Below are 17,443 nucleotides of genomic sequence, written 5' to 3'. Positions count from 1 at the left end.
TGTCTGCCGTTACGCCGCAATTTTGCTGGGGTGCAGTTGTCGACTGGCTTCGAGTCTGGCTGGCTTGTGTTTCTGGATAGGTAGTTTTCCTACGGCGCAGTTGTTGCTCAGCCTTTATCCTCTGCACCAGGAGCCGTTGCTACTCAGATTTTGGTTCACGTGCGTATCAGTGACGTTCCGACTCTCAAGAAGCTTATTCTTCGTGAGTGGTGGTGGCTGTTGGCAGGTGGAGGAGCGTTAGGGACTCTCTGTTATGTTCGGGCCCCTCACTAAATAATTAAAACCGCCCAGCAACTAGATATCTTCCGCTGGGGTTAGCTTGTTTACCTGAATGGTGTCCGCCGGACGAGCGGACTTGGCGTGAGGGGCGTAGGAAAAACCGCGGAGGCTTTTGTTATTCGCCGCGCTTTTGTGCCCACCCGACGAGCTGGCCCGGAGACGACGCATACAAACGCGTCGGTCACCCATTAATAGCTCAAAACGATGTAAGCTTTCGAAAAAGGATTTCCTTGCGAGAAGCCGGCGGAAGGGGACCCTTGATATTGTAACGACCGCGATTACCGCCCCGAGAATCCCCGAACCGGACAGGAGCTAAAGGTCGGTCAAGGGGTCAAACATTCGATCAGACTTAGGAAGAAGTCACCAGACGTTCTGTCTGTGATAGTTGCACTGCGCAAAGTTACTGGGCGAAGTTTCCGTTCGTCGCGCGTCTGAAACTGGCGACGCGGCGGCCGGTATGCGTCAAGACGGCCAAGCTTTGTTAGGCGCTGCACGTGTTAACAAAGGAAAGGAATTCTGGCGGCGCGGAGCACAAACATAGGCGTGCACGGTACGATAATATGTCGCCCGAGAGCCGATTCCAGGAGTTGGGTCTGCTTTATGTTGGTTGGTTTTCATTTCTGTTATACTTGTGTTTTGTGGAATACCTTGGGGTTCTGTATGATAGTGAGAAAGGTGGGTTACGTGACTATTTTGAACCCACGTAGCTTTGTTTGTCACGGTGGCCAATCAATGGCCTAATGTGGGCTAATGAATTAGCCATCCTCACTCTCAAGTTTTGACGTCCCGGTTGTGGGTGCGGTTTTAGTGGTAAAACCGAGGTGTTTGATGTTGGACGGGGACGGAACAGAGGAGAGAGAGGAGAGGAGAGCGGCGGGCTCCCGCTCGACGTGGTCTTTGCTCAACCTCTTGTTTACAATCACGAGCCATGAGTTGTAAACAAGTAATGTAAATAAATTGTACATACTGCACATTTGGAGTAGACCATCGTCCGCTATGTGCCGTCGGACAGCAAGCCAGCAATCGTCGTTTCATCGGATCTTCGATCATCGACGTCGCCGACCGATCCACCTCCCTATTTGAAGTCTCCCAAATCAGGTGCAGCTGACCTTTAGTGTTTAGGCAAAATATGGTGCAACGTGCGAATTCAGCGGGAGATCTGTAATTGGTTCATCTGGGTGTATTACTCCGTTTGATTGGTGCCAAGGTTTAACCTCATGTTAGAGGACCAGAATTGGGTATTTCGTCGCGTATAGGTATTTTTATAATTGTAATTATTTTAAAGGCTGATTTAAGATAACAGGGAGAGTGGTCAGACGTATCTTCGGAATAGCAGTATGACTTTATTGCACGTTACGCATGGCACCCAATGAAGGTGAATTTTACAAACACACAAACAATTTGTGCACCCTGAACCAGGAAATACTTCCAATGATTCAGTTGCATTTCATGAAAGTAACACTATTGTTCTTCTGTTTTAATCTCTTTCAGCGCTGTCGTTGTAATTGCAAGATCCTGGAAAGCCGCCTCTAATTTGTCGCAAACGGCGGTCTGTCGCCAGATGACAGCACAACCAATGACAGCACTTTTCGAGAGATAAAAACGATCTCGAAATTCCTCCTTCCTTTAAAAGACCTGTCGAGGTAGAAATATGCCTGCTACCACTACCATAATAATGAACCACGCCGCAGCAGTGGCCATCACGGGCGTCCCGAGTTCAACTCGGCCGTGCAAAACCATGCCCGAGTTTCCTCCGAGTTCTAATGTCAGTCAAACACACCCAGCCCATTCGTGGGCGCGGCGTAACCGAAGCCTCACCCTCTCCCCCCCCCCCCTCACCTCATGGGGTCCACTTTGTGTGGGCATAGCGTCTTAGCCGTGAAGTCGTCCCTTGATTCCCACTAGCAGCGACAAGAACTTAGCCCAAAACAAAAACGAAGTCTCTAGGCCACCGTCAGCCAATGATGTCACAGTCGCGGTGGTGTTTGGTCCGAACTGGAGTTCCCTATTGTACGAGCCGACAGTAAAGGCCAAGACAATGCGATTTTCCCACGAGAGCCTTCTTCATACACCATGAAAACGACAAACGACACAACTTCAACGTCTAAAACGCACTCGCCAATGCTCAAAAACGGTCTTGACAAGGGTCGATTTCTGCTAAGCGCCCGCCGTGCACACTACAGCAAGCCGTAAACAATAGCCATGTTTGATGGACGGGAGCAGGGCGCGTTCCGTTCGCTACAGTGGACCCTTTGATTACTTGGTTTGTGCTTGCGTAGAGCTTCACTGGTACTGCCCTCCGCCAACGAGCAAGCATAAGTCAATAGAATAACAGAACTCCGAGAAAAACGGACCGCCCCGCGCCGGCATAAAGTTTCTTAATAAGTATACCATAGAGGAAGCTGCGGCTGGTAATCCATATCGCCGTGGGTGTTTACGGGAAGTCCCCCCTTTTTGGCTTGGGCTTGGCATGATAATTGGATTCTTAAGCGGTTTTGGGGATATGCTTTTTTCACTATGCATTAACACGTGTGATCTACGAGGAAGCCGAAATCCTCGCTGTTGTGTGGTAGCCGTGTTCAGTGAAAGAGCAGGTAGTGCATGATCGATACTGGCGTTGGTCGTGCCGTAGTCTAGGGACGTATGACTGAGCGGGTAATATGCCGCCGGGAAAATTGTAGCTGCGGAAAAAAAGAAACAAAATGTACTTCGACGAAGACAACATAGGACAGATACGGGCGCCTATAGCTGTCCAATCTCCTCTTCGTCCGTGACTGTTTAACGCCGCGTTTTCTATTTTCTTCAAGTATGAACGAACTCGCTTAGCAACACGTTTTGTTAAACTGTAGCTAACGTTCGGTGCACCGTTTCACCACGAAGACGACGTTTTCATAAGCTAGGTGAAAAAAGCTTTCCAAACTCTTTAAACAACGTATCATCTAAAATAATGCAAACATTAAAAAACTAAGAACCTCTAATGTGGTTTCCGCCCCAAATATTACCATTGTTCATAACTATCACCTTGGCCTGCGGAATAGCAGGCACAACTGCTCCGGCCAAAACATGCATTATTTCCTTTTTCGTTAGTTTTAAAACAGCCTGTTTTATTTTCCACTTACATATTTGTACACTATTCGCGTTTCTGTGGCACTTTAATAAAATGTGCAGTCATAAAACGTTTAAATCCCAACCAATGATGAAACTAAGGTGAGTGCATGATGTAATGGCAATCCATGACGACACAGGCGGACTTGATGGGATCCGCTTAGACGCTAGCGCCAGATTACTCTCGAGTGTATATTGTAAGAAACTTGACATGCGCCGGACACGGCCAACAGTCAGGCTGGGGGTTTCAATGTAGCAGTGAGATTATCTAGTTTCTGCTGGGGAATGAGTAGTGCAGATCGATTTCAGATGGTACTACATGCGGAAGATAGCACAATCCGTGCTTTATCAACGTAAGCGGCCCCAATACAGCGCTCTGCATATGCGAGGCGTGCTGCTCGCGATGTCAGCCGGTTCGCTCGAGGTGTACCGAATGCTCCACTATCACTGCTTTCATAGCCCAAGCAGCTGAAAACTCGGGAATAGATGGAACTCAGGCCTTCTGGAATAGTACCGCAGAGCTTGTACCCAAAAGTCAACAATTATCAACTTTACCCAAGGCAAGAAACGACAAGGATTACCCTTCGTTATCAGTTAATGGACCGCCTCGTTCATCTGTCGTGAGGGTTCCCCGCCGAGCCTGAACGAAATTGTGTTTGTCTTCTATGCATCTACTTCCAAGGCTTCCATACTTTAAAAACAAAAGAGAGCGTATACAACGTTAGTTCAAAATCAGTTTTGTGCGCCGGAAAAGCGATTTACGACTTTGAAGAAACTGCCGATGGTTTCACAGTGTTCACACCTGATGAATATCAATTTGACTCAGTAGTTAGGGGTAAATTCTGGGTGACCGATTGTGAAAAAGCATGCCTAGGGTCCGTAAAAAACAGCGTTCTTCAATGTAAACAATAAATCGCCTTTAGAACAATTTCAGCAATTATAGACAAGTTCGTCCATAAGACAATTTTGCCGAACCGAATAAATTTATTTAGACAGAGAAATAGCTGCTTTGGTGTTTGTATGCGAACAAAACCTTTGTATTACAGAATGAACCGAGTACGTTATCACCATGCTAAGCTTTTTTACTCAGCAGGCCACACGAGCCCGTTTCGAGCGGAGAAACGACTTAAGCTAGTGGCCCAGTGCTTCCGGCACGGACGTCACATCCCGTGACACGTGAACGTAACCGCACGGGAACAGAACAGGCGCAGCCCAGCCTCGGAAATGTGTATTCTTGGCCGGTCGTCGCAGTGAACTGTCGCGAGTATCCGTGCGAAAGTAATTGGCGCCAAAAGGCGAAAAAAAAAAACAGAGAGAAGAGACGCAAACCCCACGTAGCAGTAACAAAGTGATAAGTACCGTCAGAGCCAGCCATGATGCATTCCTACTAGCAAAACTCAACCAAGCTCATGTTTCGGAAGATTTAGTGATCGGACCTCTGCAGCACTGCGTGAGCGTACAGCGCGGTATCGAAATAAAGCGCGGTATCTGTGAACTTGATGTTAAACAATTTTGAGGAAAACTTTTGTGGCTTACCGAAACTATTTTGGCTGATACGGAAGAGTTTGCTCCATAATCTATTGCAATCACTTAATGCAGGTTCTTTTAAACTAAATATTTGCCTGCATCAAACTGCTTACTTGTATTGTTTCTTGTGTTTACTTACTTCTAATATTTTCTTATGTATGCCGAGGAACTTAATAGTTTCTGTCAAAATAGTTTTCGTTATGCTGCATATTCGAACTTAGGTGTTATGTTAAAACTGAATTGGCGATATCTGGTGACCAGAGATATTTGTTGCAGCCGCGAGAACCCACTCACCAATGTCACCATCACCGACTGTATTTTCGTATGGGCTGGCGTCCTGGGCTGCATCCTGGTCCAACAGGCATAGCTTCATTATTGACTTCAAAAAGCCTTATTTACCTTAATATTTCCGGCCCCGACGTTAAGTCGACCTCTAAAATTTGGTACGCCAAAAATGAAACGTGGCGTTCTGCACTCTGTGGAGGATCAGCGAAGCTCTTTAGCACGCCATATTGAGGTCATGCTCACGTTCGGTGAAAAGCATAAGCAAATTTGCTTCTCTTAGAGGTTGCGGGTGGTCATCTGTAACAAAGTGCCATAGGTGCACACCCACACATCTTTTTATTTTAGCTGTACGCATCTTGAAAAGGTTCGTTTCAAAAACTAGTCTACTGAAAATGTATACCCAAGTTTGCAGACCTATTATGTTGAGGTGTGAGATATGTTTTGAACCACGGGCGACTTTGGTCGTGGTCGCATACGCGTAGCGCATCACGTACCGCAGGAGGTATATTCCAGCACCTGTTGAAAGATATAGATGCGCCTAAAGGACGTCTTGCGCTTCAAAGACAGGTTGGGCATCGGGACATTTTGTACCCAGACATTATATATACATGTAACGCCGTGCGTATATGTTGATTAAAAAGTTCATGGAATGTAAACTGGTTAAAATCGTCCAGTGCGACAGTAGTCACAAAACAAAACATGAATGTTGAGTCACACATCTGCTAAGAATAGCTAGCACCGTAATTCACCCTGACGCCGTTGTTACTCTCCTCGTCGTCTCTGCCACATTCATAATGCTTGCGCAATATAAGTGCTGCTAAATGCATTTACAAATGCACACCTTTAAGCCGGTCATGCGGCCAAAGTTGGCAGGCGGTAATACGCGGCGTCCTTTCAACCCCTTCAAGTGTGGACCTTTCTTTAGAGCGAAATCTCACTTACGTCATGTCTCGCAAGGGGATTCGCGCTCCGCAATGGCCTTAACTGGCCGTGGGGCAAGTCTGGCACGTGTAACGTAACGTCCCCTGGCCGGCTGTGGGGAGATTTTGAAGGTGTACTCGCTCGGAGCCTACCTGTTGGGTACCACGTGACTAGGTGATTGTTCAGCGCTCATTTGCCGGCGCCTGGTCGTTCACTATCGCCATGGATGGCACGCCGGCTTAAATACAGCCCAACGTCCATAAAACACTGTACGAATAGCCTTGCCAATACCAAGGCAAAGAGACCTTTCGCTGGTAATAACTAGATTTAGATGTCTAAACTGGCCCATTTATCTCCAGTGTCATATTTTAACCAATAAGTCCCCCCCTCCCCTTGCAAAAAGGTTCCATGATTATCGGCTGCCAGCACACGTGTCCTTTTCAATGCGATCCTATAAAGATAGCGCCACCGAGCAAAGAGAAACAAGCAGGCTGAGTTACACTGCCAAACCGCCGAAGTCGTGATGAACGCCATTATGATCAAAATAGTGTGTGGTCGTTTAAGCTTTGTTTGGTTGCCGCCCCAAATACTATAGTTCGCAGTATATATTCTCGTCAACGGAGCCCGCCTCCCCCTCGGTGGTAATTGCGTGCCGTTTTATGCAGAAATGCATTATAGTCGGGGGTTGTCGTGCGTCCCTTGGCCGGCGTGCGCAGCACGTCTGATGATGATTGTGGCATGATGCCCCTAGGGATTGGCCAACCAAACAATCCATCACGAGATAGCTTCGCGTTCAACCACCATCGTCATCTTCCCGTAGGGGAACCGCTGAAGAAGAAGAAGGAGAAGGAGACATATGGCCGCCGGGATGTTTGTTCTGCTCTTCTGCGCTTCATAGAAAATTCCAAAAGATTCACAACCTAATTCGTATCTTATTCTGGAACCTCACCAGAGCCCTCCAAACGTATCCATTGCCGTATTTTTTGTATTATTATCATTATTCTCCTCCTCCTCCTCCTACTCCGTCTTCTTCTTCTTCTTCTTGTTCTTCTTCTTCTTCTTCTTCTTGTTCTTCTTTCTTTCTTTCTTTATTAATTTTGTTTCAATATTGACTAATTTCCAATCTCGATTCCTCAAAAACAAGAAGAAAAAAGCTTCCAAAATTCTCTAACTTACCTCAAATCATCCACCTAGGCAGCAATCTCATTCGAATTAGCGACTGATGTTTGGCCGATCCCCTGATTGGGTATGCGCCATTTTGTGAAGGAACAACAACAACAACAACAACAAAGCTGCGAAGAGGAGGGCTGCGTGAGTTTTGGCTACCGTTATCCTCCTCGGCCGGCGCATCTTCCCGATCTGAACCCGGTTGAAGAGCGGCTCATCGCGCCTCGACTCCCCTTCATGAGCATTAGGCGGCTGACGGTGAGTTCGAAACGATTCCCGACGACTTTGACGTGAACGATTCTCTGCAGTTGGCGGTTGCCCTCAACGCGGTCTCGAAGACGCTTCTCTTTAACGAAGCGGAAATGACGGGTGTGGGAAAAGAAAAAAATAAATGATTACGCTCACACTCTCGCCTCTCTCTTCGCCATTAATCGCATCACACTCATCGGTGCACCCAATGCATTTCTGCATCCTCACAATCCCCCTCGGGGAGGTGCGGGGGAATTTTTTTGGGGGGGTTTTGGGTGAGTATTCGGTGCGTTCTTATATATATCTCCGGATTTGAGATGATTTATGACATTTTTATCCCCCTTATGAGGCGAAAGGTTGGCTTCAAAGCAAGTTACTGAGGCGGTAAGCATTTTACGAAACCCTGCAAATAATTTTTACCAGGTTGGGTAACAGTAATATGGGCGCAAAAAGCTGTTTATTTTTTGAACCTGGTGAAAAAAAAATTCAATCACACACAGTATCTCAATTATGTCAGCAGGATTAGGCTGGCATCCTCGCGATTACGGTGTTGTGATAATTACATAAATAATGACCCGAAATGAAGTAAGGGATGAGCGTATTGAAGAAAACGTGCTCTGTACAAACCTCTTGCATTTTATTGCCTTCGTTAGAGAAAAGTGCCACGGGATGTTAAAAGAGAGGTAGCTGTTCTAGGGAAGGCCCGTGCCGCTCCAAAGTTGCATGACGTCAGAGCCTTCAGTTTTTTGCGCAATCCACGTCTTCATCTTCGATATCTGATCCTCGTTAAAGTGGTTACGCCAGTCTCCAACTACACCTTTACGAATAAAGTCACTTTCGGCGGACTTCATGCCCATGCCCTTTTTCCTGAGAACGTGGCGGTATACCTCGACAGACTTTAGTGCTTTCTCAGGGGGCAATGACAACAAGTTTGGTATGATAGATTTGATGCCATTGTTGAAGGACCTGCTCATACTTGAAGCGCTGACCATGTCTGTAACCTTTTCCAGGAGGGAGGCGTCGTTCCGCAGTTCTTGGGCATATTGGTTGCCGAGGAAGTCAGCTATCTTGATAACTGCCCCACGCGTGTCTTCTTTCAGACCTTCGTACGTGAGCAGAAGGACGTTGTCGTCAGCCCTGTGCTCGTACCAAGAAAGCAAGTGATCGAAGTAGTCGCCGCAGCTCACAAGGCCCTCAATAAACACGTCTAGGAAGTCGTCAAATGTTGCGTCCGTGTAGCGATATACGGGGGAATCTCGGATGTGGTGGAAGTAAGAGACACAGCAGTCGTATGGGTTCCGTGTGACGTAAATGTACCTGAAAGAATCGAGACAACACGAATGAAATAAATACATTCTTATTGCTTGCAATCTTCACTCCCTATGTTCTATGTTTCACCAGAAAACATACTTGCTACACAGTAATTAGCCGCTGCAGAGACAATGTGCGCCGTACTTATTTGGTTACGTGTAAAGTGTATGGCCGTAGTACCAATTGTACTTCGATATTTGAAACTGTTGAATTGGAAAAGCATGGTAAAATGTGTAATGGAACTTTTAAATTTATAGCCCCACTACCACATCCTTATCCAGCGTCTTTGTATCGCCCAAGTGACACATAAACAGCTATGAAACCTATAAAAAGACGCCAGGGTAATCACGTCAATCAAACCTATCAGGGAGCGCTTCGCTGAACTGAGGCCTATTGTTCTCCATAGAATAATTGGTGTAGAACATCCTTACAGTAATGATTTCGCCTTCACAATCAGCGGCAAGTGCCTTGATACGCTTGCCCTTTTTAAATTGATGACATAATTCTATATTCCGCGTTAGTACCGGTTATGCCGCATTTGTGATGACGATTGATGAGCCCGGCTAATTAGCACATCTGTGGGCCACGGCGGCTGCGGGCGCACGTACCCAGGGGTATCGAATAGCTCAATGACCCCAGTAACGCTAAAACGTTGGAATTGCTGTCTTGGTAGAGCTGAAGTTGAAAAGAGTGCTATGGTTTTTGTCGCGGCTTGTTTTGTTTTATTTTCATAAACAAGTTTACGATCGGTGTCCTGAGTTCAGCTAGAACGCGGCTTAGTATTTTTAAAAAGTCGGTGCCCAGATCGCTACAAAGAGTCGGTGCCCAGATCGCTGCAAAAAAGGTTGGGTTTTTAGTTCGCTTTCTTATAAATTTTTCGATTTGATTTTTATTGAAAAATTTGCGATTAAGTTTTTGTTCGGTATGGTGTTGATTTCACGTTTCAGGCAGTTCTCAGCGGGAAGTCACCATGGGTACTGACGCCGGATATAATTTAGTCCCCAAAGAACCTTTACTAGACGATTAACCAGGGCATGCCAGAAAATTAAAACAGGAAAAAAGCTATTGAGTGGACTTTCCTTGCCTAAAGGTTCGATAGACATTTCATCCCTATCAACAAGGTATAAACGCCAACAACAATGCATTATCTCTCCGATTACGGCAGTTTTAAATTAAATTCGCAATATCTTATCCAATTTTTTTGTGATTCCGATTTAAGGTTAAACAACGAATTCTCCAACCCAAATACATTCATGTTTTCAAAATTTAAAACGGCTACATTTTAACAATAGTGACGATTCAGCGTTCTACAACAGCACTGAATTTGAAAAGAGCCATCAGTAGCTTTAATCGCCGCCTCTCATGTTAATCGGTAGAATTACTGCTGCAGAATTGTCGCGGCTTCAGTTCATTCATTCATTCATTCATTCATTCATTCATTCATTCATTCAGAGTACCCCTAAAGGCCCTCTAGGCGAGGGTATTACATAGGGGTGAGGGGGGGCAAGATAACATTATACAAAAATACTGACAAAAATACTAAACGCATTATAACCAGTAATTAGTTTAGACGAAGGGAAGAAACAATAAATACAACTTACAGCCATACCGCGTTGTACAATCGTTAAACAATCAGATAAATTGGGAACATAGCTCGCAAGACCTCAAAATTTGCTTGACACTTTAGGTAATGTGTGCTTTAAAACATCATTTTCCTCGTGTAGGTAATAACAAGAGTACCCACTTCGCTTGTGGGTGGTACGGCTGAAGGTTGAATGGGAAGTGTGTCTTGATGCCACCAGGCCGGACCATACGATGCGCAGATTCAGCCCCCAAGAGTTCCAAGAAAGGGGAACGGAGCATAAAATTCGTGTAGTCTTCTGGTGGCTGGCCGTGGTTGAGCACGCAATGGACAATGTACTGCGTCCAGGTTGTCCCGCACTTGGGGTAGCTCACGACGAATATATCATCTGGACGGGCGCGATATTGCAATGCCGACCGCACGTTGTCATCGTGCAGGAAGTCATTCACGATGAAGCCGTCCACTGTTTTGCACATGTTCCGGAGCATGGTGTCTGTTGTACAAATTCTGAAAATTTAAACAGGAAATAATTGTAGTTGGAGGCTCCAATGCCGCTTCGCGGAAATTTTTGCAGACGTGCAGTTAATTCCCGTTATTCTGAGCATGTTCTACTCGGCTGGTAATTTTAACTACAGCGTTGTATGTTATTGTTGCGTTGCTCCTCTACACCAGTCACTCCAGTTATCATATTGGCAACACGTCCCTACTGAGAATACAACTTAAAATCCCGAGCCCAATAAAATAATAAAATAAAGAATATGGTGATACTGTTTATAATGTTTGATTAGACCTCAGATAAGAAATGATGTGAATATTGAGGCGTTTTTTAAATGAGTCAAATCGACCCAAACAAGATTTGTGAAAACAGCAAAACGTTGTTACGGGATATTCAACGCTTTCAAAGCTATTTTGTGATATGTTTTCTGTGCCAGTTAGATGAAGTTCCCTGCCGCACGTATTTGAAAATTTATTACTTAGACAAATATTAATACTATATTTATTAGTGATTTAATATTACGTAAAGAAATAATTCTACCCGCCTGACAGTCCCAGCTGTCCGGCGGAACTCGCAAGGCGGCCGCCATGTTGGCTATTTGACGACGAACCTACAGCCCACTCCCAATGGAGAAATGGGGTTGGCTCATTTTCCCTACGAAACGCAATCTGCGTACATGTTCGCCTGGCGTAATATCACGTTTCTTCCAACGTATTTTCTAGGGGAACGTTGGCGGGTTTTCATTCTCACTACAGCTTTATGTGATTTATATTATAATTTTGAATTTGGCTCATTCCGAAAAAAAAAGATCCTGAACTAGTGATTTTCCACAGCACAACCACAAGAAACGGCGAACTCCAGATCACGACCCTGAGTTGTGCAGAATGAAACACATAGATAGCCTAAATAAAACGGAGCTTCGTTTCAGGATAATGAATGAATGAAACAAATCTTTATTAAAACAACAGGTGCAGTTGTTAGGGCACCCGCCCGGTGGAGGGGATCCCTAGTCCGGGATCCCCTGGCTGCGGCTGGCTGCGCGGGCCCTTTGCACCAGGTCAAGCTAGAACGTAGGGTGCTTGCTGGTCAACCGCGCCGTCCACTGTTGTATAGAGGGGTTGGGGATTGGGTGCAGGTCCGGTGTCTTTTGGCACTCCCACACCTGATGGTATAGGGTACCGGGCGCTGGGCAGTAGTGGCAGGTGGCTGGATAGTCTGTCGGATAAATGGCATGAAGAAGGGTACGGTGTGGATACGTGTTAGTTTGAAGTCGTCTGAACGTTGTTGCTTCATCCCTTGTGAGTTGGTGGTGTGGAATGGGGAAAATTTGCCGTTTGAGTCGGTAGTCCGCCAATATATCTGTGTAGCGCAAGAGAGGTTGCGGATTAGCTGGATGAGGTGGTGACTGCCCCGTGAGAGAAATGGCCCGGTGTATGTAATCGCGGGCAGCGGCGTGAGCCGCCTCATTCCCCTCAAGGAATTCGTGTCCTGGCACCCAAACTATATAAACTTCGGGAATGCTCTGTCTTGTTAAAAGAAGACGAAGTGCCGTTTCAGAAATTCGACCTTGTAAGTAATTTCTGCACGCTGCCTGAGAGTCGGAAAGTATGGTGATTGGGTATTGGGCATTGATGATGGCTTGGGCTATCGCGGCTTCTTCGGCAGTATCAATCGCTGTGGTATTGACGGTACAGGATGTGATCTCTTGGCCCCGTCCATTCACTACACAAGTTACGTGGGCCGGATGGTGCGGATAAGGAGATGCATCCACATAACAGGTATTTAGGTCGTTTGCATATCTGGCGGACATGGCTCGTGCTCTGGCAATTCTTCTGGCCTTGTTGTACTGTGGATGCATATTTCTTGATATTGGGGCCACTCGTATGTGCTGTCGAATCTTCAAAGGTATGCTTGTTTTCTGATCTTTAACCGGTGGAGTGGTATAACCTAATCGGTGAAGAGTTGCACGCCCCGTCGTCGTTTTCTTCAGGCGCTCTATCTGAGAAGTGTGGTGCGCTTCTTGTAACTCCTCCCAACTGTTATGTACGCCTAACTGTAATAATTTAGATGTCTATGTCTTCGAGGGTAGTCCGAGCGCAGTCTTGTAGGCTTGGCGAATAATTATTTTTAATCTGGCTTTTTCGTTCGTTTTAAGGGCCAAGTACGGTGTTCCATAGGTGATTCTACTTATGAGTACTGCTTGTATTATTTTGAGCGTGTCAGGTTCTTTGAGGCCATATCGTCGATGTGCGACGCGCTGAATTATGTGTGTCAGCTGGTTGACAGTCTTCTGGAGGGGAGCGATTGTGTGGAGCCCAGAGCCATTTTTTAGGGATAACAAGTCCAAGAATTCTCAAGTGAGGCACAGTTGTGACGGGTTGCTCATTGATGAATAGGTCCGGGTCTGGGACGGTGGACTTTTGTTTCGGGGTACCAGCACTAAGTGTCAAAAGTGACGATTTATCTGGGGCACATTCAAGACCTCGTTCTCGAAGGTATCTTTGCGCCTTGTCTATAGCGGCTTGAAGTGCTTCTTGTTGCTCACCCATGGATCCTGTAGAAAAATGCTATGACAGTGTGATCACGAACAATATAAGGCATACGTTTGTCGGAGTCCTTGTCATTCTTTAGTTCATTGGAGCACGGATAGTTGTCCCTGATTTACATGATTTACATGTACGATATGCAGGGTACGGTTGTGGGGTGACTACCTTTTATAATTTACATATGTGAGCTATAGGATAATGTTTTGTTTGTCTACTGTTCGCCACAAGTGATCGCGACACATTTACCGATTAATCCAGGCTACGATTGAAGGGCAAATCCTGTGAGACACATTTAGAGTATAAAGACAGTGTAAAGATTTCATAACGATGTTTAATGTTAACAAAACTACGGATATCTCTTTCCTATGCTGACAATCACACCTGCCCTTACTACTTCATCGGTGACACTGTATTTGCGAGTTCAGCATGTACTGTGTGCCTTTTCGCACTATTTGGATTGGTCAGCCCCTACAATGTTCATTTTATCAACCTAAGCCCCTGCAAGCACGTTTAACAGAATCCTTGTGTTCGTACCCCGTTATGGTATAACGAAAATGTTTTGAAACCTTGTTAAGCCCAAAGTAGAATAGATATGCGGATTTGGCCGCAACTAAATCACGATAAGGAAATCCGGCGCAGAATTGGTAAGGGCTTGGCTGCATTCGGCAACACGCCTAAAATTGAAAAGTAAGCTACTTCTTTCACTCACAAGAGCAATATACAACCAAAGCATCCTGCCGGTGATGACATGTGGAGCGGAATTTTTGCGCCTTACTAAACAACTTGAAAGCTAGCTGAGATCGCCTGAACGGGCCATAGAACTAACAATGATCGGAGTAGCACTTAGAGACATTAAAGGAGCTATTGGGATCAGAGAACAAGCTAGAGTAGTAGATATCATAGTTCAAATAAAGAAAACGAAACGGCCGTGGGCTGGCCACGTAGTTAGGCGGAATAGCATTGGGTGGACTACCAGCGTGACAGAGTGGACAACGAGAAACCGGTCTGCAAAATAAGGAAAGCCTATTGTTCGATGAAGGGACGAAATAAAAATTTCGAAGGGAACGAATGGGTTTTAGCGGCGCGGCACAGTAGCGGAAGTCGATCGGTGAAGCCTTCGTCCTGCGATGGACCGAGTGGGCTGTTTTTCATGATGAATATGATACAACTTTTACAACACCATCGAGTCCTTGCACAATTGGACCACCAGATTTATTTTTAGTCACTACACCTACCAACTTTTTGTAACTCGAGTAAATTAGCTAAATTTTAGGCTTCATATTTTTCACCAAACTTACTGCGTATTACACGCTGCTTCTGTCATCCCTCCTGCTTTCGGACGCTCAAGGCTCCCTTGCAACTATTATTCTGTACAACCCTCAAGCCTGGTGCCGAGCTGACAAGTCATATTTTGTCTAACAACCTCTGCCCTCTCCGACTGTCGTGGATCCGGCGTAATACTATCACCGCGCATATTGCGGCGGATACTTCCTGTCACCTCTCCTCGGTTCCACGACCGCTGCCCTTGCTGACAACGGACCCACATGAACAATTTGTCCAACTAAAGGAAGATCTGCGTCGCGCCACACGCGCTCTCATTCCACCGTGTGGAACAGACCTTCCCAGTGGGCTCGCTCGCTGGGAGGAGGTCCTGCTGCGTAGACGTCGAGTTGGGGTGGCCCTATCTCCTGCGGTAACCCGGGCGTGGCCACCACTATACCATGCCCCGTTTACCAACACCTGCCCCTTCTGTACGGTTCCTGCCGAAGACGCCGATACCAACCACCTGCTATGGACGTGCCCTTCCCTGAGTGCAGCGAGATCCAGACACCTTCGCGGCACAGGCCTGCATCCTGGGAGACCCCCTGATCTCCAACGATGGCTGTGGGGGCCCCACCACCGCTGTCTTCTGGATTTCCTCCGTGAAACGGGTGCCAACTTGTACCTCTAAGACTTTATGCCAAAGGGCATACTATCGCAAAAAAAAGTGCACCAACGACGTGTACCTCTTCAATTCGGTACAACGCTACACAGCCGTCGTGTGTAACGTCTACTCGTGATACAGAAAACATTCATATATAAAAATGTTTCCATCTCGCTCCTTAAAGCAATGGGGACATAGGCATACCTGTGGCGTCCGATTTTGCTTTTGAAGAATTGCGTACAATGACAGTAAATTTTTAAGGTTCAGCTGTGCTGTCAGAAGCTTAGATTGCAAGAGAAAAATTTTGACCTTTTTTTATGAGCGGCCCTTACTTTTAGCAAAAAAACTGTTAAACAACTATTGTTTTCAGGTATGTATTCGGCAAACAGGAGGCAGAAATTGTCTGTATTATTCTGTTTTGTCGTAGAGTTAACCAAATATCCATCATACCTTCAGCCCTTGGTGTAGTCGTTCTCATTACAATATTCTGACACTTTACAAGTACTGAATTGGGTACTGTTTTTGCTGGTATAATGAGCGGTTAATATACCGATACGCTGCCCAAACCAGGAGGAAAAATGCAGTTCGGCTATTCCACACTTCGCAACGTTTATCCGCTAAGGGCCATGTAAAACCTTACAAAAAGTAACATTAGGCGTAAGCTGAAGACAGTATAAGCCATGTTCATAAAGTTGAACATTGCTCGCTGGGACTCGGACTCGTACTCGGTATTATGGGAATTTCATGCACCAATGGGGATAGCACTTACCTAACTATCAGCTGGAAGAAGGTAAAGCGACAGTTGTACACGCGGGCATAGCGTGGACGGAAATAAGCGGGCTGCACTTACATGAGCCGTTCCAATGTCAGTGCCTGGAGAAATTGAGAACCACCTGGGGCAAGCGCAGCTTGCAAATGACAACGACCGCCAGCGTAGAGCGCTAAAATGCGACGTAGGGGCACAAGTGCGGATGCCGTACAACTGCATCCGACAGCATCCGGTGGCTGAGTGTGGAGTTCAGCAAAGCTGACAGAGAAGCTTCCCGGCACAGCTTCACGAGAAAACAAACAGAAAAGAAAAAAAAAGACATGCAATAACATTTCCCGTTAGCGTCACGCCTGTTCGCCATTTATATGGAAAGCGTAGAAGTCGGCCCATCTGACATGATATCCGAATGTGTGAGAAATTTTTAGTAAACAGGGTGGTTCTGCGTATGTGACGGCTTTGTGCTGACCAACAGAATCGATTTCCCACAACACCCATCCCCACCTTGCCCTTTCTTCCTACACTCTGTGCGACACCTCTTCCCTTCCTCGACCTTGGAATCCACTCTCATCGTGACTGCTTTCGCCGAGGCGTTATGACTAAATGGCCCGGAATCAGAGGAAAGTGAAGTCTAGCACACAAGCTGGACAGAGAGAGTAGTGTAAAATGGCTAATTGCACTATTAAACATATATGCCTTCGTGCATTTCACGATACTGTCACGTTTGACTCAGCGAATGCATGACAATGACTGATTGATTGATTGATTCATTCATTCATTATAGGTTTAACGTGCCGGTGCTACACAGGAGACGATGCGCGCCGTAGCGGATGACTCCGGATTAATTTCCACCACCTGGGTAACTTGAACGTGCGGCGAATTGTCGAACACACGAGTGTTATGGCTTTTCGCCTCAATAAAAAAGTGGCCGCACTGTCTGAGAATCGAACCCGAGTCCTTGGTATTAATGATTCATCGCAATGCAGCAAGCCCGTTATCGCTGACGGCAGCGTATGTGCTCGATGACATTTAACACAATCGCCAGCAGTTTCCCTAAACTCCATCGGTCGTGAGTGGCTCAATTGGTACTGCTCCCTTTTCCAGCGTGTACCACGTTGGTTGACTGCCACCGGTAACTTGCGCACTTTTTTATTTTCGGCTCGTGGTACGAAGTGGTGCACGTACGAATGCACTTTAAATTTTTCGATGCTGCCGTAAATGCTGCTCGCATGAAAATAGAACATCTCCCGGAACGGAATATTACAGCTGAACGAGTTCACTTATG

The 17,443-nt window shown here is 46.2% G+C and overlaps 1 protein-coding gene across 2 annotated transcripts; it reads right to left on the bottom strand.

The window, feature by feature from the left end:
* Positions 1–8,146: 8,146 nt before the first annotated feature.
* On the bottom strand, positions 8,147–16,382 carry LOC144150024 (sulfotransferase ssu-1-like). Of its 2 annotated transcripts, none has more exons than XM_077681808.1 (3): positions 16,243–16,382; positions 10,589–10,933; positions 8,147–8,850 (listed from the first exon to the last, which is right to left on the bottom strand). In XM_077681808.1, the coding sequence occupies exons 2-3, from the start codon at positions 10,912–10,914 to the stop codon at positions 8,226–8,228; spliced, it is 951 nt and encodes a 316-aa protein (XP_077537934.1). In that variant the 5' UTR covers positions 10,915–10,933; positions 16,243–16,382; the 3' UTR covers positions 8,147–8,225. The 2 variants fall into 2 exon arrangements, with proteins under 2 accessions (XP_077537934.1, XP_077537933.1); XM_077681807.1 differs by having other exon boundaries at positions 16,162–16,293.
* Positions 16,383–17,443: the final 1,061 nt, after the last annotated feature.

The sequence above is a fragment of the Haemaphysalis longicornis genome, unplaced genomic scaffold, assembly GCF_048455015.1.
Source record: "Haemaphysalis longicornis isolate Haplotype H1 unplaced genomic scaffold, Haemaphysalis longicornis Haplotype H1 scaffold_8, whole genome shotgun sequence".
Classification (NCBI taxonomy): Eukaryota; Metazoa; Arthropoda; class Arachnida; order Ixodida; family Ixodidae; genus Haemaphysalis; species Haemaphysalis longicornis.
The sequence above is the reverse complement of the archived record's forward strand: the minus strand, read 5'-3'. Positions and strand labels throughout refer to the sequence as shown.